This window comes from Hyaena hyaena, unplaced genomic scaffold (assembly GCF_003009895.1).
Source record: "Hyaena hyaena isolate Hyena2069 unplaced genomic scaffold, ASM300989v1 scaffold_235, whole genome shotgun sequence".
Lineage (NCBI taxonomy): Eukaryota > Metazoa > Chordata > Mammalia > Carnivora > Hyaenidae > Hyaena > Hyaena hyaena.
Genome location: NW_024080867.1, coordinates 1,218,409 through 1,240,897, shown reverse-complemented (window position 1 = coordinate 1,240,897; position 22,489 = coordinate 1,218,409). Strand labels below are relative to the sequence as shown.

General features: G+C 61.4%; 2 protein-coding genes across 3 annotated transcripts in view; one reads left to right on the top strand and one right to left on the bottom strand.

Moving 5' to 3' along the window:
* PPP1R12C (protein phosphatase 1 regulatory subunit 12C) overlaps window positions 1-16,850 on the top strand; it is a 20,485-nt gene extending 3,635 nt beyond the window's left edge. Inside the window, exons 2-22 of one of the 2 annotated variants that reach the window (XM_039244154.1) lie at window positions 500-630; window positions 713-831; window positions 6,443-6,602; window positions 9,675-9,819; window positions 10,034-10,108; window positions 11,322-11,395; window positions 11,471-11,595; window positions 12,944-13,017; window positions 13,268-13,426; window positions 13,511-13,578; window positions 14,127-14,261; window positions 14,487-14,577; window positions 14,764-14,838; window positions 14,912-14,972; window positions 15,124-15,206; window positions 15,315-15,355; window positions 15,438-15,525; window positions 15,680-15,784; window positions 15,919-15,969; window positions 16,105-16,155; window positions 16,231-16,850. In XM_039244154.1, the coding sequence (XP_039100085.1) occupies window positions 500-630; window positions 713-831; window positions 6,443-6,602; window positions 9,675-9,819; window positions 10,034-10,108; window positions 11,322-11,395; window positions 11,471-11,595; window positions 12,944-13,017; window positions 13,268-13,426; window positions 13,511-13,578; window positions 14,127-14,261; window positions 14,487-14,577; window positions 14,764-14,838; window positions 14,912-14,972; window positions 15,124-15,206; window positions 15,315-15,355; window positions 15,438-15,525; window positions 15,680-15,784; window positions 15,919-15,969; window positions 16,105-16,155; window positions 16,231-16,317 (1,998 nt within the window). In that variant the 3' untranslated portion in view covers window positions 16,318-16,850. Of the gene's footprint in view, window positions 1-499; window positions 631-712; window positions 832-6,442; window positions 6,603-9,674; window positions 9,820-10,033; window positions 10,109-11,321; window positions 11,396-11,470; window positions 11,596-12,943; window positions 13,018-13,267; window positions 13,427-13,510; window positions 13,579-14,126; window positions 14,262-14,486; window positions 14,578-14,763; window positions 14,839-14,911; window positions 14,973-15,120; window positions 15,207-15,314; window positions 15,356-15,437; window positions 15,526-15,679; window positions 15,785-15,918; window positions 15,970-16,104; window positions 16,156-16,230 lie in introns of both variants that reach the window. The other variant, XM_039244153.1, reaches the window with a different exon arrangement.
* Window positions 16,851-18,250: 1,400 nt separating this feature from the next.
* The window catches only part of EPS8L1 (EPS8 like 1), an 11,199-nt gene continuing 6,960 nt past the window's right edge, over window positions 18,251-22,489 (bottom strand). Inside the window, exons 11-18 of the mRNA XM_039244087.1 lie at window positions 22,224-22,365; window positions 22,100-22,128; window positions 19,830-19,956; window positions 19,636-19,749; window positions 19,360-19,459; window positions 19,017-19,191; window positions 18,624-18,756; window positions 18,251-18,553 (exon numbers count right to left, since the gene is read on the bottom strand). Coding sequence (XP_039100018.1) covers window positions 18,467-18,553; window positions 18,624-18,756; window positions 19,017-19,191; window positions 19,360-19,459; window positions 19,636-19,749; window positions 19,830-19,956; window positions 22,100-22,128; window positions 22,224-22,365 — 907 coding nt within the window. The 3' untranslated portion in view covers window positions 18,251-18,466. The remainder of the gene's footprint in view (window positions 18,554-18,623; window positions 18,757-19,016; window positions 19,192-19,359; window positions 19,460-19,635; window positions 19,750-19,829; window positions 19,957-22,099; window positions 22,129-22,223; window positions 22,366-22,489) is intronic.

Genomic DNA, 22,489 nt, shown 5'->3' with positions numbered 1-22,489 from the left:
GGGGGGGGGGCTCAGGATTCCAGGGTCTGAGAGAGGATGGGGCTAGGGTCAGTACTGCAGGGTCCGAGGGAGGAGGTGGGTGGGGTCCTAGACTCCATGGTCTGTGGGAGGAGGGCTTCATCACTGGAAGCCTGGTCGTGTGGGTGGTGCCTGGGGTACATTGGACGTAATATTCAGGATTTTGTACACTGGAGAAAAAAGCCACCTTTCCTTATCCAGTTCATACTTGCAGGGATCTGGGTGTCTTGTTCTCATGGTCCCCACTGAGCCCCAGATGCCCAGCTGACCTAACCTTTGGGAGGCCGGGGAGTCTTAAATAGCTGGGTAGCTGAAGGGGGCTCCAGGGGCAGGGCCAGTGCCTTCCAGGGTCATCTGAGTTTTTCCCTTGGATGTCATGACTGCGTGTTCCCGGGGTCTGCCACAGCCCCTCGGGGGTCCTGCTTGCTGGGCGCGCAGACCCTGGATGAGGGAGGGCTGACGGCCGTGCCCCTGCGCCCAGGCCTGCATTGATGAGAACCTGGAGGTGGTGCACTTCCTGGTGGAGCAGGGCGCCACGGTGAACCAGGCGGACAACGAGGGCTGGACGCCCCTGCACGTGGCTGCCTCCTGTGGGTACCTGGACATCGCCAGGTGAGGCGGGAGAGGGAAGTGGGATCGCACGGGGGCCAGGGCGCAGACCCCGCAGCCCTGACCTCCCCGCCCCCGCCCCCAGGTACCTCCTGAGCCACGGGGCTGACATTGCCGCCGTCAACAGCGATGGGGACCTGCCCCTGGACTTGGCCGAGTCGGACGCCATGGAGGGGCTGCTGAAGGCGGAGATCGCCTACCGAGGTGGGCGCCTGGTGCTTTGAGCAGGCTGCAGGCCTCGGAGGCCGGCCCCGCCGTTTCCTGGGGTTCTCGGACCCTCTCTGCTCCGGGTTCCTTGCCTGTGAGGTGGGAGTACGGGGACCTGTCCTTGGGTTGCTTGGAACATCGGGCCATCGTGTAAAGGGTGTGTGCCACCAGTGGGCGCCGGTAAGAGCCTGACCCGATGTTCATTCACCCAGATTGTCATTTTACCCCTGGCGTGAGTGAGGAGGTGAGGTGTGGGGGCCTGTCCGGGGCTCTCTCAGGTGAGATGGTCCTCTCGGGAGTGTTCACAGAGGGGGATTGGGCTCCCTGTGTGCGTGGTCACTGAACCCCGGGGTCCTTAACATGGGGCCCAGGACCCCCTGAAACTGTGTATGGCCGTGTTCATATTTCTAGGGAGAATGTGCGTTGCTTCTAGCAAGTTCTCAGGGGGGCTCACGTTCAAACGTACTTCCTCCAAAGCAGCTGCCTAGAAGCAGCCGATGCGTGGGGTGTGTAGGGCAGGCTGCGGCCTGAGCGACCTGGAGTACATGGCTGTGGGCTGCTGCTCCTGCTTCAGAAGGGCAGCCGCTGGAAAGGTGTGGGCGCCGGGCCTGGGGGTCGGGAGGCTCTGCTGCTGAGCACGCCCTGGGGCGTGGAAGGTGACACCCGGATCCGGCTCGGCTGGGCAGGCTGGCTGCTGGCGCCTGGGGTCCCAGCGAACGTGGGGGGCGGGCGTGGAGGCAGAGCTGAGCCGCTTCTCCCTTCTCTGACTTGTCACTCTGAAAAACCTCAGGCCTGGACAGAGGTTGGGACGCCAGCCTTCGGGGGCGCCCACGTGACCCTGCCTGAGCTTCGGGTGGATTTACAGCTTTGTGCAGGTGTGAGCCCCAGCCGGTTTGGTTCTCGGAGGCTAGCGAGGCTCGGTGTTGTGCCTCCGCCGCCACGTGGGTTCAGAGGCCTTCACTCGCCCCAGAGAAGCCAGAGCCCTCAGCGGGCACCCGCTCAGCCCTAGGAGACCACGCATCTGCTTCCTGTCCCTACACGTTTTTGAACGTTTTGTATGAATGGGGTCATATGGTATAGATTCATCAGTTTTTAACATTTGGGCGCATCTGCATTCGCCCTGCCTCTCCCCTCCCCCCACTATACATAAATAGCACTCTTCCCCCACCCCCTTTCCTTCCTTTTCTTTCTCCCTCCCGGGCTGCCTCCCTCTCTGTTCCCAGCCATCTCGAGAGCACGTCGCAGACACTGTGACCCTGGTCCTGACCTGGGAGCCTGTATCTCCTAGAACAAGGACACAGGGGGTCACATTGTTCCTCTTCCATGGGCAGCAGGACCTTGGCTTTGGTGCTGCGCTGTCGGCCGGGGCACCTTGTAGCCTCCCCTCCGGGCCTCCTGTGGGCGCGCCCTGCCCTCGGTCTCCCCTCGCCCTCCTCACCCCGCCGTGGTGACCGCCCTGGGCCCGGCCCTGCCTGCTGCCGCTCCGGGAGATGCGCCCCACGCCGCGCTGGACGGAGGCACCTTTCTCCCTTTGTGACTGAGAACTAGCCTGGCTGCTGAGGGTGGCAGCTGTCCCCGTGGGAAGGCCCTGCGGCCGCGCGCACGGCTCAGCCCTAGAGGCCGTTGGCACTGCGCGCCCCCAGCGGCTGCTGCTCCCCGTGGCACGTGGCGGAGACAGCCCACGTGTCCCGCAGCCAAGAAATGGCTGAACAACGTGTGGCGTGTGCAGGACCGAGCATTATTATCCAGCCTGGAAAAGGCAAGAGATTGGGACACGTGCCATAGTGTGAGCAAACCTCGAGGGCAGTGTGCTCCGGGAGAGAGGCGAGCACGAGTGTGCACGTGCTGTGTGCGTCTAACGCTAGGAGGGACAGGACTAAAATGGTCAAATTCATAGAGGCAGAAAGTGGAGTAGTGGGTCCCAGGGGGAGGGGGGGGACCAGGGAGGTGCTGTTTAATGGGGACAGGGTTTCAGTTTTGTAAGATGAGAGGGTTCTGGAGACAGATAGTGGTGGAGATTGCACAGCGGCCTGAGTACACTTAATGCCACTGAGCTGCACCGTTAACAGGGGTTAAGATGGTAAATCTGAGATGTATTTTTACCACAGTTTAAAATAAAAAGGGAATTTATGGGCCATGTAACCAAAGTCTAAGAATTAACAGACTTCAGGCATGGTTTGATCTAGGGGCACCAAGTCAGAACTATCACTGTACTGAACTCTGCATTGACTTCATTTTTTTTTAAATTTTTTAAAAACTTAAATCTTTTTAATGTTTATTTTTGAGAGAGAGGCTGAATGTCAATGGGGGAGGAGCAGAGAGAGAGGGAGACACAAAATCCAAAGCAGGCTCCGGGCTCTGAGCTGTCGGCACAGAGCCCGACATGGGGCTCGAACTCACGAACCATGAGATCATGACCTGAGCTGGAGTTGGACGCTCAACTGACTGACCGACCCCCGCCAGGTGCCCCTTCAAAAATCTTTTTTTAGGGGGCACCTAGGTGGCTTAGTTGACTAAGCGTCTTAATCTTTAAATAATTGTTTTAATGTTTGTTTATTTTTGAGAGAAATAGAGAGAGACAGTGTGAGCAGAGGGAGGGCAAAGAGAGAGGGAGACACAGAATCTGAAGCAGCTCCAGCCTCTGAGCTGTCAGCACAGAGCCTGCTGTGGGGCTCGAACTCACGAACTGTGAGATCATGACCTGAGCCAAAGTCAGACGCTTAACCTACTGAGCCACCCACATGCCTGTAAAATTTTTTTTTAATGTTTATTTATTTTTGAAGGAGAGAGAGAGCATGAGTGGGGAAAGGCAGAGAAGGAGACACAGAATCCGAAGCAGCTCCAGGCTCTGAGCTGTCAGCACAGAACCCGACATGGGGGTCTTGAACCCGCCAACTGTGAGATCATGACCTGAGCGGAAATCGGACGCCTAACTGACTGAGCCCTGCACTGACTTCTTTCTGAGGCAGATTCTCTCAGTGGCGTACGAAGCCCAGCTCCTAACAGTGCAGGCTGATTCTTCAGCTGAACCAGGGCTAGATTTCCTCAGTCACCTGGCCGCAACCTTTGGTCTGAGCCAGCCCTAGCCAGTCGCGGGGACGAGAGGGATGGGTGGTAGGCTGGGTGACGACGTGGCCACCCACGAAGCCCCGCCACCAAGGCGCAGTCCTGTGGGAGTTGTGCGGGCGAGTGCAGGGTAAGGAAAGTGAAGACCTCGGGAGGGAGGGAGAGTCGATGCCGGGGAGGCCAGCGCGGCCCTGCTGCAGAGCTGCCCTGGGCACGTGGGTCGGGCCTGTCCTGTGCAGCCACTTTGGCTGTAGTCCGACCCCCAGGGACACAGAACTGGGCGGGACGGGGCATCCAGCGTTCTGCTGCTAAGCCAGCAGAGAGGCCCTCCCACTCTCAGACAGGAATCGTCCTGGGGGGGTCGTTGGCAGCGGGAGAGGCGGGGCCTCCCTCAGAGGAAGGTGGGTACATCACCGATGTAAAGGAGCGCTCTGGAAGGGGGGCAGCAGCTTCTGTGAAGGATGAGACTCTGGAAAGTGCAGTCAGCACCCGGCCCGTGGCCGCCCTCCCCCACCTCCCGCACAGCGAGGGGCCCCGTGTCCACGGTGGGCGTGGCAGCGTGCCAGTAAAACTTCATTCACAGACACAGGTGGCTTCCGGAATGGGCAAAGCTTAGTGATGGGAAGTAGACTAGGGGTCACCAGGGGCCGGGGGAGGGAGGTACGGGAGGTACGGGGAATGACTGCTTAATGGACATGAGGTTTTGTATTTTACCATCATGACAACACAGGGGAAAACCAGACAGGTTTGCCAGCCCCGATCAAGGGCTCCGTCAATAAACGCAGGCAAATCTCAGCGAACAGCAGAGTGCAGAAGGATGTGTGCACATGCAGAAGGACACTAACTAGTGGTTGTTGAACAGCACCCCACCCTCCCCTGCCCAAGGCAGGCCTGTGCATCTGTAATAGGATTGAAGGTGATTCCCTCTAAGGAAGTTGTGTGCGGGGTTTGGGGGAGGGTGTCCCTGAGTCCCCAGCACCATGCTGGCCTCTCCACCCCAGCCTGGGCCCGCCAGGTGGGCCCTGACCTCCCAAACATTCCTTGGACATCTTTCTGCCCCACCATTGCACTTTGGGCGTGAGTTTTCTGGGTGCCAGCAGGTGGCGCAGTCGCGCAGCCTATTCCGGGGCACCTTGCGCTCTGGGACCCCAGCACAGACTTAGGGCGCCGTTTGTGGGTGTGTAGGGAGTTTGTAACAAGACACACCGTCACGAACCCGAGGTGAGATTGGTGGGGGGCACCCAGCTTTTGCTGTCTCTGTTTTAATTTTTAAGCCCAAGTGGTGGTGCCATGGGGGTTCTGTCCAGTGCCGTCACATGAAAAGCTGGTGTAAGCCACCGTGTAACAGATTTTTAAGTGGGTGCATTTAAGAGAGTTAAAAGAAGCAGGTGAAATTAACTTTAGTAATATATTTTACTTAACTACGTGTGTCCAAGATATTATCATGTCAACGTTAGTCACTATAAAGAAAACAATCTATAGGTGGCTGTGCACTTTTTTTAAGTTTATTAATTTTGAGGGAGAGAGAGGAGGAGACAGAATCCCAAGCAGGCTGCATGCTTTCAGCGCAGAGCCCCACATGGGGCTCGGACTCATGAACCCTGAGATCATGACCTGAGCTGAAATCAAGAGTCAAGATGCTTAATCCACTGAACCGCCCGGCCGCCCCGTGCCACACTCTTTTTTCCCCGCACATCGAAGTCCAGTGTGTATATTATGTTCATAACACGTTTTGGTTTGGACTGCCTGCAGTTCAGGCGCTCAGTAGCTGCCTGTGGCGGACGGCCGTTGAGCAGGGCGGCTCAGCTCCATGCCAGCACTTTGATAAGTGTGAGAAATCTCACAGTTGAAAAAACAATGGATGCCAATAAACTTTCCAGGAGAGAGATTGACCATTCGCTGGAAGAGACCCTTTCTGACTCCTGTCTCAGTAGAGGGCATGCAGAATGCAGGTTCTCGGTGACCGGCAACAGATACTACTCCCGCCTCAACAAGACTGCCTGTCGATCCCAAATCCACTTCCACGTGAAGTCCTAACTTGGCCTTTGCATCCATAAACGCAGAAGAGGTTTGCAGGAAACCAGAAGGATGTGCTGGAGCTGGCCGACAGAGCAGCGCGCTTAGCTCTCCTGATGCCGCAGGTGACGGCACGGCTGCACGGGAATCCGCACCCGGTCAGGGAAAGCTGTTTCCCCAGTAACACAGCCCCGGGGTCTGGTGGCTCTTTGCCTGGTTTATCCTACTCAGGGTGATAGAAAAGGCCCTGACAGTGCATGCAGACGTAGGCTCAGGATTTTACTGGTGGTGCCTAGGAGGATTCGACATAACCAGGTGCCGGGTTTGTACTTAAGAGTAATGAGAAAGGTGATGCTTTGGTTGAAATGGGAGAAGGGCCTGCGATGCCCCGTTCTCCCAGCAGTGCCTTGGAGGCCCCGTTGGGAAGTCCGGGTCCCTCGAGCCCCAGAGTAGCATGCAGAGCAAGGGGCCCCCGTGTCTCCTGGGCTCTGGGTGTGAATCCTACCACTGCTCCTCGTCTTCCCAGGTGTGGATGTGGAGGCGGCCAAACGGGCCGAGGAGGAACTGCTCCTGCATGACACAAGATGCTGGCTGAACGGGGGCGCCATGCCCGAGGCCCGGCACCCCCGCACAGGGGCCTCCGCCCTGCACGTGGCCGCCGCGAAGGGCTACATCGAAGTGATGAGGTGAGCGGGGCTGGCGTGGTCCCCCCTTCCCTGCTCTTCGCACTGGGCTGGTCTCTTCCTTCTCGCTGTCTCCCACCTTCCTGCACATTTTTAAATTTATGATTGTAGACGGAGTATTTTCCTCTAAATAGAGCCTTTGCCGTGTCCACAAGTCCTGCTGTGTAGGCTTTTCATTGTCCTGCAGTTCAAAACATTTTCTAGTTTGTAATCTTTCTTCTGCAGCCTCTGGATTATTTAGAAGGATGTCCTTAATTTCAGATGCATGGGATTTTCCAGTCATTGTCTCAGTGCCCATTTCCTGGCTTGATGGCACTGTGGTCACAGAATGCATTCTGTATGCTTTCAGATTTCCAAAATTCACAGTGGTTTGCTTTATCCCCCGTACGTGTAAGCTGGGAATGAAGTGTGTTGTCAAGGACAGTCTTCTATATAGGTTATTAGGTCACCTTTGTAGTCATGCTGCTTCAGTCTCTTGTATTTTTAACGGATTTTTTTTCTGTCTACTTACTCTGTCAGTTACTGTGAGAGACGTACATTTTTTTGGTGGTTGTTAAGATTTTATGTTCAAGTAATTTCTACGCCCAATGAAGGGCTTGAATTTACAACCCTGAGATCGAGAGTCTCACGCTCATTGAGAGTCTCACGCTCCACGGACTGAGCCAGTCAGGCGCCCCTACTGTGCTTTCCTACTGTGCTTATGGATTTTGCCTGTTTGTCCTTGTAGGTCCAGCAGTTGTTTATTTCTGTATTTGAAGCCAGGTTATCTGGCGCTTATGTATTTTAAAGTGCAGCGTGTGATCCCTTGCTGCCATCCATGTTTGGGTGCCTCACCCTCTTCTGTTGGGGTGGTTGGTTCTCATTGTCATATTCTCTTCTAATTCCTCTCTCTTTGTGATTTATCCTTTATTTGTAGTGTGGAGGTGGAGTAGAGATGAATCCCTCAACTCTGCTCACCTCTGTGTTGGGTTTTTAGGCAGGTTTTCCCAGGAGGTGCTGGAGATGACCCCTAGTAGCTCCAGGTTCATGACCTAGTTGCTTGCCTGCTGCAAAAGTAGAATGCCTCGTCCTCCATTCTTGCAGCAAAAGTTCAGGCCTGATGCTCACCGAGCTGCCGCGGGCACCTGCCTGTCCCGAAGCCAATCCCTATGGCAGGGGAGTGGGATACTGTGAATGGTCAGGCCCCGTCATGCACCCAGCCCTGCCCTCTTCTGCCTATGGCTTCCACCTGAGTCCTAGGTGGCTGCTTCACCTCCTGCCATTGCATCTGCATCCCAGACTGCAGGGAGGAGGACAGGACAAAAGGAGCAAATGTTGATTCCTTTTTTTATTATTGTTATTATTATACTTATTTATTATTGAGACAGAGAGTAACAGAGCATGAGTGGGGAAAGGGCAGAGAGAGAGGGAAATACAGAATCTGAAGCAGGCTCCAGGCTCTGAGCTGTCAGCACAGAACCCGACATGGGGCTGGAACTCACAGACTGCAAGGTCCTCACCTGAGCCGAAGTCAGAGGCTTAACTGACTGAGCCACCCAGGTGCCCCTATTTTATTTTTTTAAGTTTATTTATTTTGACTGAAAGAGAGCGTCAGAGATAGAATCCCAACAGGAAGTCATGAACCCCACCGTCGAAGTCATGAACCATGAGATCCTGACCTGAGCTGAAATCAAGAGTCGGATGCTTAACCGACTAAGCCACTGACACCCCCAATGACTCCTTTTAAAAGAATAATCCTGAAGTGACGCACGCTGAACACTGAGGTAGCATTTTCTTGGCCTCATCCCAGTTACTCCCCTGGACTGTCACAGCTGCCAGGACCCCTGGGAGATCCCCCTTGAGCCGGGTGACCATGTGTTTAGGCATGGTTACTAAGTGGGGGGGAGTCGGAATCTGGGGGCAGCTCACTGTCTGGCAGGGGGGGAAGTGGTTCCGTTCCAGCACCGCCCTCGGGGCGGCCGCATCTGTGGGAGGAGGTAACTGACCCCGGGCAGAGTAGAGGTGCACACTCGGCCCTTACTTACTGAGCACCTGCTCTATGCCAGGCCGTCCTTTAGGTCTGGGGACATCGTGGCAGGTGAGACAGGTCTGGGCCCACAAGCAGCCCCTAGCCTCGCTGGGGAGGCAGACAAGTGACCGGGGAAGCAGGCCACGTGACGTGGGCCCGAGTGCACACTGGTGACTGGGGAGGGGGCGCCCTTCCCTCATAGGGTGCTGAGCCAGGCAGCGTCCCTGGGCTCTCCCCTGGATGCCAGGAGCGCCCCCCACACTCAGGACGACCAGACACGTCTGGACACGGCCAGGTGTCCCCTGTGGGTTGAGAACTGGGGGCCTCGAAGGGCCTGAACAGGGCGGTGGAGGAGTGGGAGGGGGGCCGCCTGAGCGCTGGCCTGGGGTTCCCTGGTGACCGCGTGCAGCTTCGGGAAGTGAGTGACAGGTTAGCGGGCGCCCCCACGGAGGCCCTTCCATTTGAAAGTCTGATGAACCCTGTCCACCCTCCCACCACGTACTGGCTTGTTCCACGGACACGGAACCTGATGCCAGCCCCCCCGCCCCCCCCGGTCTGTGCTTGGTGTCCTCCAAGCCGCGGCTCCTCAGACTCGCCACTAGTGGGGTTTGGGACCAGATCAGTCTTTGCTGTGGGACCGTCCTTCGCACCCTAAGGTGTTAGTAACACCCCTGGCACCCACCCCTCAGCTGTGGCAACCTGGACCCTCTCCCGCTGCGGCCAGCATCACCTTGGCTGAGAGCCGCCACCTGCACCGGCGGGTTCCTGGAACATCACTGCCCCGCGGCTACCCCTGCTGGGGCCTCAGCCTTTCACGGGCTCTGAGGCTCTGTGACCTGCACCCAGGGGTGACCGTCAAGACTTAGCCTCCCGCCTCGTCCCCGGACAAGGGGCAGGGTTTCTGAAGCTGCCCGCCAGGCCAGGGGAGGGGCTCCACGCAAAGGCCCTCGCCATCGGCCTGGGATCGCTTCAGTGCCGCCGCTGCTGGCCCTCAGCGCGGCCAGCGACGGCAGCCCCTGGCGCGGATCCCATCTTGGCGCTTGACTCCGAGCCTCCCTGGCCCCCAGGCTGCTGCTTCAGGCTGGCTACGACCCAGAGCTCCGGGACGGGGACGGCTGGACCCCCCTGCATGCCGCGGCCCACTGGGGAGTGGAGGACGCCTGCCGCCTGCTGGCCGAGCATGGCGGGGGCATGGACTCGCTGACCCACGCGGTGAGGGCCGGGCTGCCCGGGACGGAGGGGCTGGGGGAGGGGGGACTCGCCGACCCACGCGGCGGGGGCCGGGCTGCCCGGGACGGAGGGGCTGGGGGAGGGAGGACTCGCCGACCCACGCGGCGGGCCGGGCTGCTCGGGACGGAGGGGCTGGGGGAGGGACGCCCCCTCACCTCCGCCTTCCTCCGCCCCTTCTCTTCTGCGCTTCCCCCAGGGCCAGCGTCCTTGCGACCTGGCGGATGAAGAGGTGCTGAGCCTGTTGGAGGAGCTGGCCCGGAAGCAGGAGGATGTGAGTGTCTGGGGCTCCCTCCTTCCCGGCCGCTCCCTGGCTCCCCAGTGTCCCTGCCTGGGGACCTGGAGGATGCTGGGTCTCCTCAGCCCCGCAAAGCTGCCCGGCCAGCCCGAAGCCAGGCCTTGTTGCTAGAAAAATGCAGGGTGAAGCGCTGGACAGCGTGGGCTCTGGGCACTGAATCCTGGCTCTGGCATGGACTTGCTGTGTGAGCTGGGGCTGGTCACTTAAACTCCCTGGGCCTCAGTTTCCTCCCCTGTAACATGGGGATAACAGCGTGCGCATCTTTGCTGTATGAGGAGGGGCGCGGGGTGCCTGCCTGCGGTGCCTCGAGGAGCACACGTGTATGCCCCTGAACACAGACATTTGGAACCTGCTTGGCGGATAGGAAGCCCGGTTGGTAGCAAGAGGCATCCCCGGAGGCCTCCTGGGGGCCAGGCGCTCGGCCTGGACCTCCCAGTAGGTGGCGGGTAGATGGACACCTCCCTCTGTTTGAAGGTTGGTCGTGATGACCCTGGGAGGAAAGGGCACGGTTCTGGCCTGGCCGACAGCCTCTCAGACCCAGGGCGTGTGCTTGGGTTTGAGGGCACAGCACGTGCCAGGGCTCGGGGGGTAGGAAAACGTGGTGCCTGGAGGGGAGTGTGAGGCAGAGAGGCCTGGGCCTGCCCTGAATCGGGGCCTTGAACGCCAGGCTGAGGAGCAGTGTGAGGGTGACGGTGGTCGGCCACCGATTTCTTCCTGGGGGTTGAGGCACAGGTCAGCCCTCAGTGAGGAGGGAGCACAGGTATGGGTGCGCCCTCAGCCCGCAGGGGGTCCTGTCTCTGGGGGAACCAGGGTGCGCCCTCAGCCCGCAGGGGGTCCTGTCCCTGGGGAGGTGGGAGATGGGATGACTGTCCTGGAGGGGGATCCTCTGTGCAAAGGCTGTATGAGCTGCAGAGCTCGGGGCCGTGCCCCCGTGAGCCCTAGAGAGGTGGCAGGGGCATGACCGTGTCCCCCGTGAGCAGGGCACCCTGGGAGGTCGAGAGACCCTTGCGGGGAGGAGAGCAGAGCGGGCAAGCCAGGAGGTGGAGTGCAGGGGTTCCCAGATGCCCCGTGCCCGCCGGGAGGGGCCTCACTGCAGGTGGTGCGTCCTCCCACCAGTACGGCTGTGCCTTCTGGCCCTGGACGTGGGCCGCGTGGGGTCCTCCTGGTAGCCTCCTTTGTCCCCTTGCAGCTGCGGAATCAAAAGGAAGCTTCTCAGAGCCGGAGCCAGGAGCCCCAGGTGCCTCCCAGCAGCAGACACCGAAGGTAGTGGGCAGGCGCCTGGGTGGGCAGGTGGAGGCTCCCGGGGCCCGGACCCCAATGCCCTCGCCTTCCCTCCAGGAGCTCTGTGTGTCGTCTGAGCAGCCGAGAGAAGATTTCCCTCCAAGACCTGTCCAAGGAACGCCGTCCTGGGGGAGCAGGGGGTCCCCCCATACAGGACGAGGATGAAGAAGAAGGCCCCACAGGTGAGGGGCAGGGTCTGGGTTTCTAGATCTATGACAGAAGGGCTGGGGCCTGGCCTCCTGGGTCTGAGGGAGGAGGGGCTGGGGGTCAGGACTCCTGGGTCTGAGAGAGGAGGGGCTGGGAGTCCGGACTCCTGGGTCTGAGGGAGGAGGGGCTGGGGGTCAGGACTCCCGTGTCTGAGGGAGGAGGGGCCTGGACCCCTGGGTCTGAGGGAGGAGGGGCTAGGGGTCAGGACTCCCGTGTCTGAGGGAGGAGGGGCCGGGGGCCTGGCCTCCTGGGTCTGAGGGAGGAGGGGCTGGGGGCCTGGACTCCTGGGTCTGAGGGAGGAGGGGCTGGGGGCCTGGACCCCTGGGTCTGAGGGAGGAGGGGCTGGGGGCCTGGACCCCTGGGTCTGAGGGAGGAGGGGCTGGGGGCCTGGACCCCTGGGTCTGAGGGAGGAGGGGCTGGGGGCCTGGACCCCTGGGTCTGAGGGAGGAGGGGCTGGGGGCCTGGACCCCTGGGTCTGAGGGAGGAGGGGCTGGGGGCCTGGACCCCTGGGTCTGAGGGAGGAGGGGCTGGGGGCCTGGACCCCTGGGTCTGAGGGAGGAGGGGCTGGGGGCCTGGACCCCTGGGTCTGAGGGAGGAGGGGCTGGGGGCCTGGACCCCTGGGTCTGAGGGAGGAGGGGCTGGGGGCCTGGACCCCTGGGTCTGAGGGAGGAGGGGCTGGGGGCCTGGACCCCTGGGTCTGAGGGAGGAGGGGCTGGGGGCCTGGACCCCTGGGTCTGAGGGAGGAGGGGCTGGGGGCCTGGACCCCTGGGTCTGAGGGAGGAGGGGCTGGGGGCCTGGACCCCTGGGTCTGAGGGAGGAGGGGCTGGGGGCCTGGACCCCTGGGTCTGAGGGAGGAGGGGCTGGGGGCCTGGACCCCTGGGTCTGAGGGAGGAGGGGCTGGGGGCCTGGACCCCTGGGTCTGAGGGAGGAGGGGCTGGGGGCCTGGACCCCTGGGTCTGAGGGAGGAGGGGCCGGGGGCCAGGACCCCTGGGTCTGAGGGACGAGGGGCCGGGGGCCAGGACCCCTGGGTCTGAGGGAGGTGGGGCCGGGGGCCTGGACCCCTGGGTCTGAGGGAGGAGGGGCTGGGGGCCTGGACTCCTGGTCTGAGGGAGGAGGGGCTGGGGGCCAGGACTGCTGGTCTGAGGGAGGAGGGGCTGGGGGCCTGGACTCCTGGGTCTGAGGGAGGAGGGGTGAGGGTCTGGACCCCTGGGTCTGTCTGGGGGAGGAGGGGTTCTGAGTCTGAGGGTGGAGGGGTTGTCGGTCTGAGGGAGGAGGCACTGGTTCTGAGAGGCACCTGGTATCTGCATTTTCCCTGCACCATAGAACCACCCCGTACTGAATCCAGAACTCTCAACGGTGTGTCTTCCCCGCCACTCCCTAGCCCTCAGAGCCCCCTGGTGAGTGTGGGTCCTCTAGAGGTCATGCTATTTGGGGAGGGGCTGGGTGCTATGAATCCTGTAAACCTCTCTGCAGGGTATGTAGGGTAAAGATGACAGTTTCCAGAATCTTCCAGAACTTTTTTTTTTTTCCTGGCTGCACCTGCCCATGGGGGCTGATGGGAATTGTAGTTTGTTGTGGTCCTTCAGGGGACAACACCTGAAGTGTCTGAGAAGGATCCTCTGTAACTAAGGTCGTTGTCTTCTCCAGCCCCTGGAAGAGGCCCCCTTCCCCAGACGCTTTGGCCTCCAGAAGACAGGAAGCTCTGGTGCCCTGGGTCCCGCAGACAGGCGGGGGGCCGAGGGCAGCCCTGGGGCTGGGCTGCAGCGCTCAGCCTCCTCCTCCCGTCTGGAAGGGCCCTCCCTTCAGGTGAGTGGGGTGAGGGGCGGGGGAGCAGGCCTGGCCTCACTGAGGAGCATGTCCTCCTCCTCCTCCGGTCTTCTCTTCCCACAGGCCACGGAGCCCCGCCTCGCCAGAGTCACACCCACCCCCTCGCGGCAGGTGCCGGAGCCCTCTGCCCTGTGAGTGCCAGCCAGGGGCCTGGGCCTTGCGGGGGGCGGGGGGGTAAGCAGGTCGGGTCCCAGCCTTGTCCGCTTCATGCTCAGCAAGTCCTTTTGCCCCCGGGCTCTCTGCCCCCCCACCCCCCCGCCGCAGTTTTCCTCCAGGCGCCTCAGATAAAAGCGCCCGGTGGCCTCCTGTTGCCTCCGTCCCCTCCGCCGCCTCCATCCCTTCTGACGCGGCCACACTCCTGCCCCAGAGCCTGTGCTGCACACACCCCTCCCCGGCTTGCGTGCTCCCTTCCTCGGGTCTGTGGGTGTGCGGCCCACTCTGGCCACCCGCCCGTGCTGCAGCCGTGTGTGCACGTGCTCGCTCTTTCCTCCGAAGGACTGGAGCTTTCCGGCCTGTTTTGTGCTGGACTCCTCTCACGCTTGGTGTTGGGTCTGCATCTTTGTCACAAATATTTGACTCACGGGGGCAGAGACAGTTCTTTTTTTTTGCTCATCGTTGCATCTCCAGCACCTGCTATGGAGCTTGAGTAACAATGTTTGCTGGATGAATGGCTTCACAGGTCTGAGATCTCCAGGCGTCCTCCCTTGGATAACTCCACTCCTCCTTCTAGGATTCCGGAGCCTGTATCCCCAGTGAAGCCAAATGTCCCTGCAGCCTCCACAGTGCCCCCAGCCGACTCCCGGGACCGGCGGAGGTGAAGAGGCAGGGGGTGGGGGGTCTCTGTCTCCCCAGCAGGGAGACACTACATTGCCCAGGAGTCCCCAGGGCCTCAGGCAGGTGCTCCCAAGGGGGAGTGGGTCCCAGGGTCTGCTGGGAGATGTAGTCCTCTGGCAGAACTTCCCTTCCCTGAAAGGTATCAGCAGTGGGAGGGGAACAGGACCCACAGGAACCCTCACTGAGGTTGGGATCTCTCACTCAGGTCCTACCAGATGCCTGTGCGGGATGAGGAGTCAGAATCTCAGCGGAAAGCTCGCTCTCGGCTCATGCGTCAGTCTCGGAGGTCCACACAGGTGTGGGGGTGGGCTGGGGGCCTGGACCCCTGGGTCTGAGGGAGGAGGGGCTGGGGGCCAGGACTCCCGGGTCTGAGGGAGGAGGGGCTGGGGGCCTGGACCCCTGTGTCCGAGGGAGGAGTGGCTGGGAGTCAGGACTCAAGTCCTGAGGGGTCTGGGCCATGACCTCTGGGACCCCTCTGCCAGGGTGTGACTCTGACCGACCTGAAGGAAGCAGAGAAAGCAGCAGGGAAGGCCCCGGAACCAGAGAAATCATGCCTGGTGAGAGGGGTCACGTGACCGGGTGGTGGGTGGTCCCAGATACCCTTGCCCTCTGACCTCCCTTCCCCCACAGGACCCCTCTAGGAGGCCACGAGTGCCCGGGGTGGAGAATTCCGATGGCCCTGCCCTGAGAGGTGAGGTTTGGTCTCTGGGAGGTCATCCTTCTGACCTCTGGCCTCCCCTCTCTCCCACTGCAGTCTGTTTTCTCAGGGTCAGGTGTAGGGCCTGACTTGAGGGGCCGCTCCCCAGGTTTCTGGGCTGATTCCTGCCCCTCCCCCCCAGCAGAGGCGCCTGACGGGCAGGGTCAGGGACCACAGGCCGCCAGGGAGCACCGCAAAGTCGGCAAAGAGTGGAGGGGGCCTGCGGAGGTGAGGGGTGGGGCAAGCTGGGCTAGGGGTGGGCTGAGGAGGCAGGGTGGTGGGTCAGACTCCCCTCCCGGCCTCAGGCCTCAGGCTGAACCCCACCTCCGCCCGCAGGGGGAGGAGGCGGAGCCGGCCGACCGCAGCCCAGAGTCCAGGTACAGGGTGGGCAGGGAAGGGCATGGGCTCTTCTGCACGGCCATGGGGAGCCCGGCTGACACCCGCCCTCCTCACCCCCAGCACTTCCGAGGGCGGCCCCTTACCTCACAGGCAGCGGCAGCGCGACCCCCAGCCAGAATCTGACGAGCCCGATGGAGGCTTCAGGAAGGTTCGCGACCCTACCCACCCCACCATCCACCATCGATCCGCCCCCACGGGTCGGCCCCTGTCCACCTGCCCTACAGCCCTCTCTCTGCGTTGTGCCTGCCGAGCCCCGCGCTGGGCGGCCAGGCCTGACCCGTCTCCCCTTCCTCCCTCCCCAGCTGTACGCAGAGCTGCGCACTGAGAACGAGCGGCTCCGCGAGGCCCTGACCGAGACCACGCTCCGACTGGCGCAGCTCAAAGTGGAGCTGGAGCGCGCCACGCAGGTGAGCTGCTGCGCCCCGGGGGTGGTCCGTGGGGGCCCCGATGTGCCTGTTCAGGCGCAGGGCCAGCTGGGAGGCTGGGTCCCCGTTCTTGTGGCTTGGACAGTGATCTGCACTTTGTGCTCTCTTGTCACCAGAGACAGGAGCGCTTTGCAGAGAGGCCCGCGCTTCTAGAGCTGGAGAGATTCGTGAGTAGGGGCAGCTGGGGTGGGGCCGCACGTGTCCCCAGCCTCACACAGCCACGGGGGGCTGAAGAGGGTTCTCTGACCTGTCCCCCCCCCCTCGCTCAGCCCCCCAGGCCTCACTTCTCCCATTTATTCCAGGAGCGCAGGGCCCTGGAGACGAAGGCGGCGGAGCTGGAGGAGGAGCTGAAGGTGAGGGTAAGGGGGTGCTGGGGGCAGGCTCTGCTCGTCCAGGGCCCCAGCTGACCTTCCCATCCCCCCGCCCAGGCCCTGTCCGACCTCCGGGCTGACAACCAGAGGCTCAAGGATGAGAACGCAGCCCTGATTCGCGTCATCAGCAAACTTTCTAAGTGACTCTGGAGGAGGGCCTTCCCCCGTACCCGTATTCATACAGCTGCTTCTGCCCCCTGCACCCCTTCCCCTGTGTGAGCACGAGTGACAGGGCCCCCAGGGGGTCTCTGAGAAGCCATAGCCTCCCTTCGGGGCCTCCAGCCTGGGAGGGGAGCACAGAGTCCCCAGGAGCTGCCCCCCCCCCCCCACCGTGGCCAGGTAGGGGGGTGGTGGTGCGGGGCGCCCGGGACAGAGGTGGGACCAGGGAGGAACCGTGGACCAGAAAGTGCCAGGACCAGAGTGGCCACCCGGAGGTCCCCCCTCACGTGTGATGTCACCCCAGTCACCCCTCCCGTTTCTGAGCAGGGATCCGAGAATGTGCCAAGAGTCCCGCCAGCCTGGGCCAGGTGGGCCTGTACATAGGGCCCGTGTGCAATAGGGAGGGAGGGCTCTATTTTTTGCTGCCCCCTCCCCGCCCACTGTCAGGGGCAGGGGGAGAAGGTATTTTCGAGACAAAGCACAGGCACCACAAATAAAAGTCGTGAAGTTGCCACTCAGTGACCGTGTCCCTCCCCTGGCCGTGGCCCAGCCCCAGGATCCTAAGTGGTGGGTAGGTGAGTGCTCACCGGGGGGGGGGGGGGGGGGGGGGGGGGGGAAGGGGTTTCAGGAAGAAGGGCCAGCTGGGGCCTGGGCACAAGGCCAGGGAGGGGCAGTGGGGTCAGATGCCAGGGGTTGTAGCAGCGTGGGTCTTACCTGCAGGGTTTTAAAAACAGATTCGAGTCAGTTGCCAACATTAAAATTTTGGGATAATTCAGGAGGAAAAAGAAGTACGATTTTGACTCTTCTGGAAAAAGTCGTGCAGGGGCTGATGAGGAGGGCGGGGCATTGTGTCCTGCATTCCTGGTCAGTCTCCCTTCCAGGCCCCGTCCTGGCAGTGGTGGGAACAGTGGTGAAGGAAGTGGTAAGAGCGGCTGCGGTGGAGGAGGGGAGGCATGGCGCAGCCAGCGAGAAGTGTTTCAGGTGGGGGGGTGGGAGGGGTGTACGCACTCGGGTGTCTTCCGTGCAGGCTCCCCCGAAAAGCTGGCACAGGCACATACCTGAAGGTGCCAAGGAGTGAGCCATGTAGGTGTTTACAGGAAGAGTTTTCTGGATGAGGAGGGCAGCAGGTGCAAAGTCTGTAGGGTGCACGTGTAGGGAGGAGGCTGGAGAGGTGACGGCCAGCCCTGGGCAGGACTGGAGCTGGGACCTAGGTTTTAACAGGCCCCTTTGCTGCGTTGACAGCAGCCTGGGGGAGGGCAGCGTATGGGGCTGCTGCCCTAAGTGATCTCGGCAGGAAGGAAAGGGGGGCAGAGCTGGTGAGCCCCAGGGAGATTCGGCGAGCGGTGGGGGAAGAGGAGGTCCTCTCCGAGGAGAAGAGTGACCAGGACGCTTGTGGCACGTGCAGAAGGCAGTCACGTTGTGGCTGAGCCCCTGGCACCTGGTGGTGGGCAGAGTGAAGTGGACGCTGGGGATGGGGCAGCCTTCCCTGAGGTGGGGACTGGAGCTGGGCCAGGAAGGATGTTCACCCGCGGAAAGTCACTTCCAGCCCGCAGAAAGCAAGTGCAGGAGCCCAGTGTTTGAGGGAGGCTGGGGGCATTTGGGGGAGGGCAGGACCAGACCTCAGATGCTGGGCTCTGGGGCTGAGAGGGCCGTGAAGTCAGGAAGGGAGTTTGTGCAAGGGACGTCAGAGCTGGGGGGGACTAGCGGACAGACTGGTGGCTGAGAGGTGAGGAGGAAGCCTGTCTGGGTGCAGACGCGGGGTGGGTGGGGAAGGGGAGGAAGGTTCAGTGAAAGAAACCAAAAAAGGTGGGGACATGTGGATTACTTTTCCTCGGGCGCTGTAGCTGGGGCGAGGCTAGTTCCTGGGCCCCCTGGTGGCGCGGTAGAGAAGGGACAGCAGCTCGACAAGACGTGCTAAAAGGAGGCTGTTTATAGACTGGGCGGCGGATCACAGTGTGCCAGGGCCCGAGTGTGGCCCTTCCCTCCCACTCACGGCCAGTCCGCTCACTCAGGAGACTCCACCGTACAGGTGTGGAGCCTTCGGGAGGGCTCTGCTTCCACCGGTGGGCGCAGTCCGCAGAGCCCCTTCTCCCACGGGGCTTCTCGCAACACGGGGCAGAGGAGCCGGGTCGCGTCAGATAACCTCCGTTTGCACGTCGCCTTCCACCTTCTTCTTTTGCTTCTCCATCACCGCCTCCAACTCTGACACTTTCTCTCTGTCCTGGAGAGCGGGGTGGAAGTCAGACCGCTGGCCTGGGAGCCCGGGTGCCCTCCGGCCGCGCCCGGCTCACCTCCAGCAGCGCCCGCTGCACGGTGACCTGGCTGTACACGCGGGCCCCCTCCTCGGGGCTCACGGCCCGCAGCTCCTCCTTTTGCAGGGAGAAGAGCTGCGCCCCAGTCAGCACACCCAGCGCGGCCACGGTCCTGGGCGGCAGAGGGGGCACGGTCAGGCCCACCAACCCCGGCCCTGCTGCCCCGCCGTTTGTCCAGCCGGACCCGCACAGCCGAAGGCGCCAGGCCCACCCCCATCGCAGTGCACGCGAGGGTGGATGGGCTCGGGTGTCTGCTTCCCACGGAGGCGAGGGTGCCGTTCACTGCCCACACTGACCCTCGCTTAGGCCAGTCCAAGGCTCCCCCTCTGGCGCCCACGCCTCCTCCGGTCCCCGCCGGCACCAGCCACTCACCCAGCGCTAAACCCCTTGGCCTGCAGCCAGGCGCGGACCTCCGAGGCGTCCGAGTGCGGGCTGAGCTGCGGCTCCTGGGCGCGGGGACCCGGGGCGGGGCGGCTGGGGCCCGAGCGGCCCTGGGCCAGGCGCGCCTGCAGCTCCTCGTTGACACACAGCATCTGGGAGAATTTCTCTGCAGGCGGGGAAAGCGGGAGGGAGGGCGGACTCAGGACCAAGGGCCCTGGGGCCCGAAGGGAGACTCCAGCGTCCTCACGAGGGGCTGGGGGTCCATTTGGCCAGAACCTTGGTGCCCCTGACTGGAAAGCGAAGACCAGGCGGAGCGGGTGCCGCCACCACTCACCTTTCTCTACAGGGTCCAAGTTGAGGCTATCGCAGCTGTCCCAGGGGGGCCGAGGGGAGGCAGGAGCTGGGGCCGGTAGGGGAGGGGGAGTGCTGTCCTCCTGGGGGGGGGGGCCGGAGGAGCGCTAGGGTCAGAGGACTGGGTTCCCAGCCCCCACCCCCCGCCTTCTGGAGGTAAATTTCTGCACCCCACCTTCCACCTCCTCTGCCAGGGCCCTTGGCACTTGATCGTCACATGCCTCCTTCCCTCAAAACCTTGGCGTCGGCCCAGGCTCACCAGGCTGCGGCTTGCCTGAGGCCCCCGGTGGGGGGTCAGGATATTATAGGGCACGTATCCCTCCTGGCCTCGCTGGTCCCGAACCTTCCACCACTTACGCCGGTCATCCAGGACCTGAGGGGGGTTAGGAGAGGAGGGCTCACAGCCTGTGTTGCCGCTACAGCTGGGCCCCCTGCGGCCCCCACCCCTCTAACCTCCAGCACGTCCTGCTGCTGCACCGATAGCTCACTGCTGTTGCGGGCCTGGAAGTCATAGTTACAAAGGACCCACTTCCCCTCGGGCTCCAGCTGGGGCTCAGCCTCTGGTTCCGGGTCTTGGTGACTGTGGAGACAAACACGGGTTGGGGATAAGAAGGCAGCCAGTCTCCCTGCTCTGGGCAGTAGGGAATTGTGTGAGCTGGGTTAGAGCCAAGCAGGGGTCACACAGCGGGTCACGCGGGGGCCAGATTAATGCTGTTAATAGAGATTTGAAGTTGGAGTACAACCTGAATGCATTTTGCTCCTTATGTACCTGGCCACCGAGCTGTCAGCACAGACTAGCCACTGACATCACCTCCCTTTTACAGATGAGGGTATTTAAGTCTCAGAAAATCGCTTCCCCATCACACAGCTAGAGGCAGCTCAGTTGCTGTTTATTAAGCATCTACTATGTAATGGGCTCATGCTTACGATAGCCCATAGTTCTTTTTTTTTTTTAAATATTTTTTATTTCTAGGAGAGAGAGAGAGACAGCGTGAGCAGGGGAGGGTCTCAGAGAGAGAGGGAGTCACAGACTGAAACAGGCTCCAGGCTCTGAGCTGGCAGTCAGCACAGAGCCCGACGCGGGGCTCGAACCCACGAACCGCGAGATCATGACCCAAGCGAAAGTCGGACGCTCAACCGACTAAGCCACCCAGGCGCCCCACGATAGCCCATAGTTCTAATACAAACATTGGCTAACTTACAGTTTATATGGCACTTACAAGGTGTCAAACACTGCTAAAAGTCTGTCACATAGACTGGCTAATCTGATTTTGAACACAGCCCTCGGTATAACCATGAATTTGGAATGCCTTTCCTCCCCCACTGCAGACTCGATTATCATCTAATTTACAGGCGAAGAAGTTGAAGAACAGGGATATAAAGTGGCATGATGATATAAAGGTCACAGAGCAAGAAAGAGGCACTGCCACACTGACATCCAGGCAGGCTGACCCGGCAGTCCGTGCCTTGAGTAACGCAGGTCTGCGGTGCATGCAGCTGGATGTGAACCTGCGCTCTACCCTGCCCTTGATCTGCTAGCTGCTAGCCTGTATAAGCTTATACACTTCTAACTCTTCCCGGAAGGGTTACTCTCGTTTTCTCTGCAGAGAAGGGAGGCACGGAGAAGGAACGTAAAAGCTGGAGGTGTCAAGACCAAGATCGGGGAGGGGAGGGGAGGGGAGGGGAGGTTCTGCAAGCCCAGGCGGCTGGGGTGGAAGGGAGCAAGATTTGTGCTCTGAGCCCCCAGGAAGACGGACCCCAGCCCGGATCAGGCCTACCTGTGCAAAGGAGAGGGGGGGTCTTCAGGGCCGCGGCGCCCCCTGTGTGGGGCTGGCAGCTCCCAGCACGCTGTCCCTGCTGAGGCCCTGGGCCGGGGCCCTTGGCCAGACCCCCCTGTGCTCCTCCAGTTTTGCGGCTTTGTTTTATCCCACAGCGCTTCCTCACATCTGCCCGCGACTTGCACAAGGACCCTAGAGTCCTGGCTCCTCTATGCCCCATCTTCCCCAGGACCCAAGTCTGTGCCCACATTGTTTTTTGGAATCCTGAACTCAGACCCCCAGCCCTTTTCTCTCCCAGAGACTAAGGAGTCCAGGTCTCAAACTTTAACTTCCCCAACTTTTTAACCCGTAAAGGCTCTCAGTATAACACTCAGCAGGAACTGAGACAATTGCTTTAGAGCCTTGGGAAAGGGAGGTCCAGCCTCTCAGTCTTTACCTCTTTTAGGAGCCCAGAAGTACTACCACTTCCCAAGTTTCCCGGAAACATGCCCTATTGCCCTTGAAGGCCCAGGCCTTCTCTGGGTCTCCAAGGTCCCAATCACCAGCCTCAAGCCCTTCTTCAAACCCCAAATGCCCAGTTCCCCAGTCTCTTCCTCCACCACCTGGGGCTCTATCCTTTTAGTGAAGGACCCAGACAGGGAGCTCCCCCGCCCTGGGAAGTCACACTGCCTTCTCCCAGCCTCCCCACCTTTACCCACTCCCAACCCCTCCTCCCTCAGGCCCTGGAATCGGGGCCTCCTCCCTTGGACCTACAAGTCTGGGCCCCCTCCCTCCCATCTCCCTCCCTCCCAGCCCCGGCCCCTCTCCCTCATCACCATCTCACCCACCTGTGATGAGCCGGGAAGACAGAAGGAAAGACGGATAAAAGGAGTGGAGTCAGCACCAGGAACCCCCAGGACGCACCCCACCTTGACCCCACCTGTCCCACCTTGGGGCGACACTCACCCATTGACAGCGACCTGGGGGGCACTTTGCTGTGGGAGAGAGGAGAGCAGCAGCTCAGGCAGGGGCAGAGGCAGGCGACAGTTGTGTCATCTGGGCAGGGGCGGGGGGGGGGTCGGTTGCTCACCTGATGGCGCCGCCGCTCATGCTGCAGCTGTTTGTCTACCGGGTCCTCCCAGGCACGGCCCTGTGGGTCAGTGGCCGGCGGCTCCCAGCCACTGGAGAACTCAGGGCTGTATGGGGAGCCTTCCTCTGGGGGCAGCTCCAGCCTGTGGCCAAGAGGCTGTGGGCTCAGGGCTCCCGGTGTGGCCTGCAGCCCTGTTAACTCCACTACGGTTTCCCCTGCCTGCTGGCTGCTCTAGCCTGGCCCCCAAGCCCCGCCCCGCCCCCAGA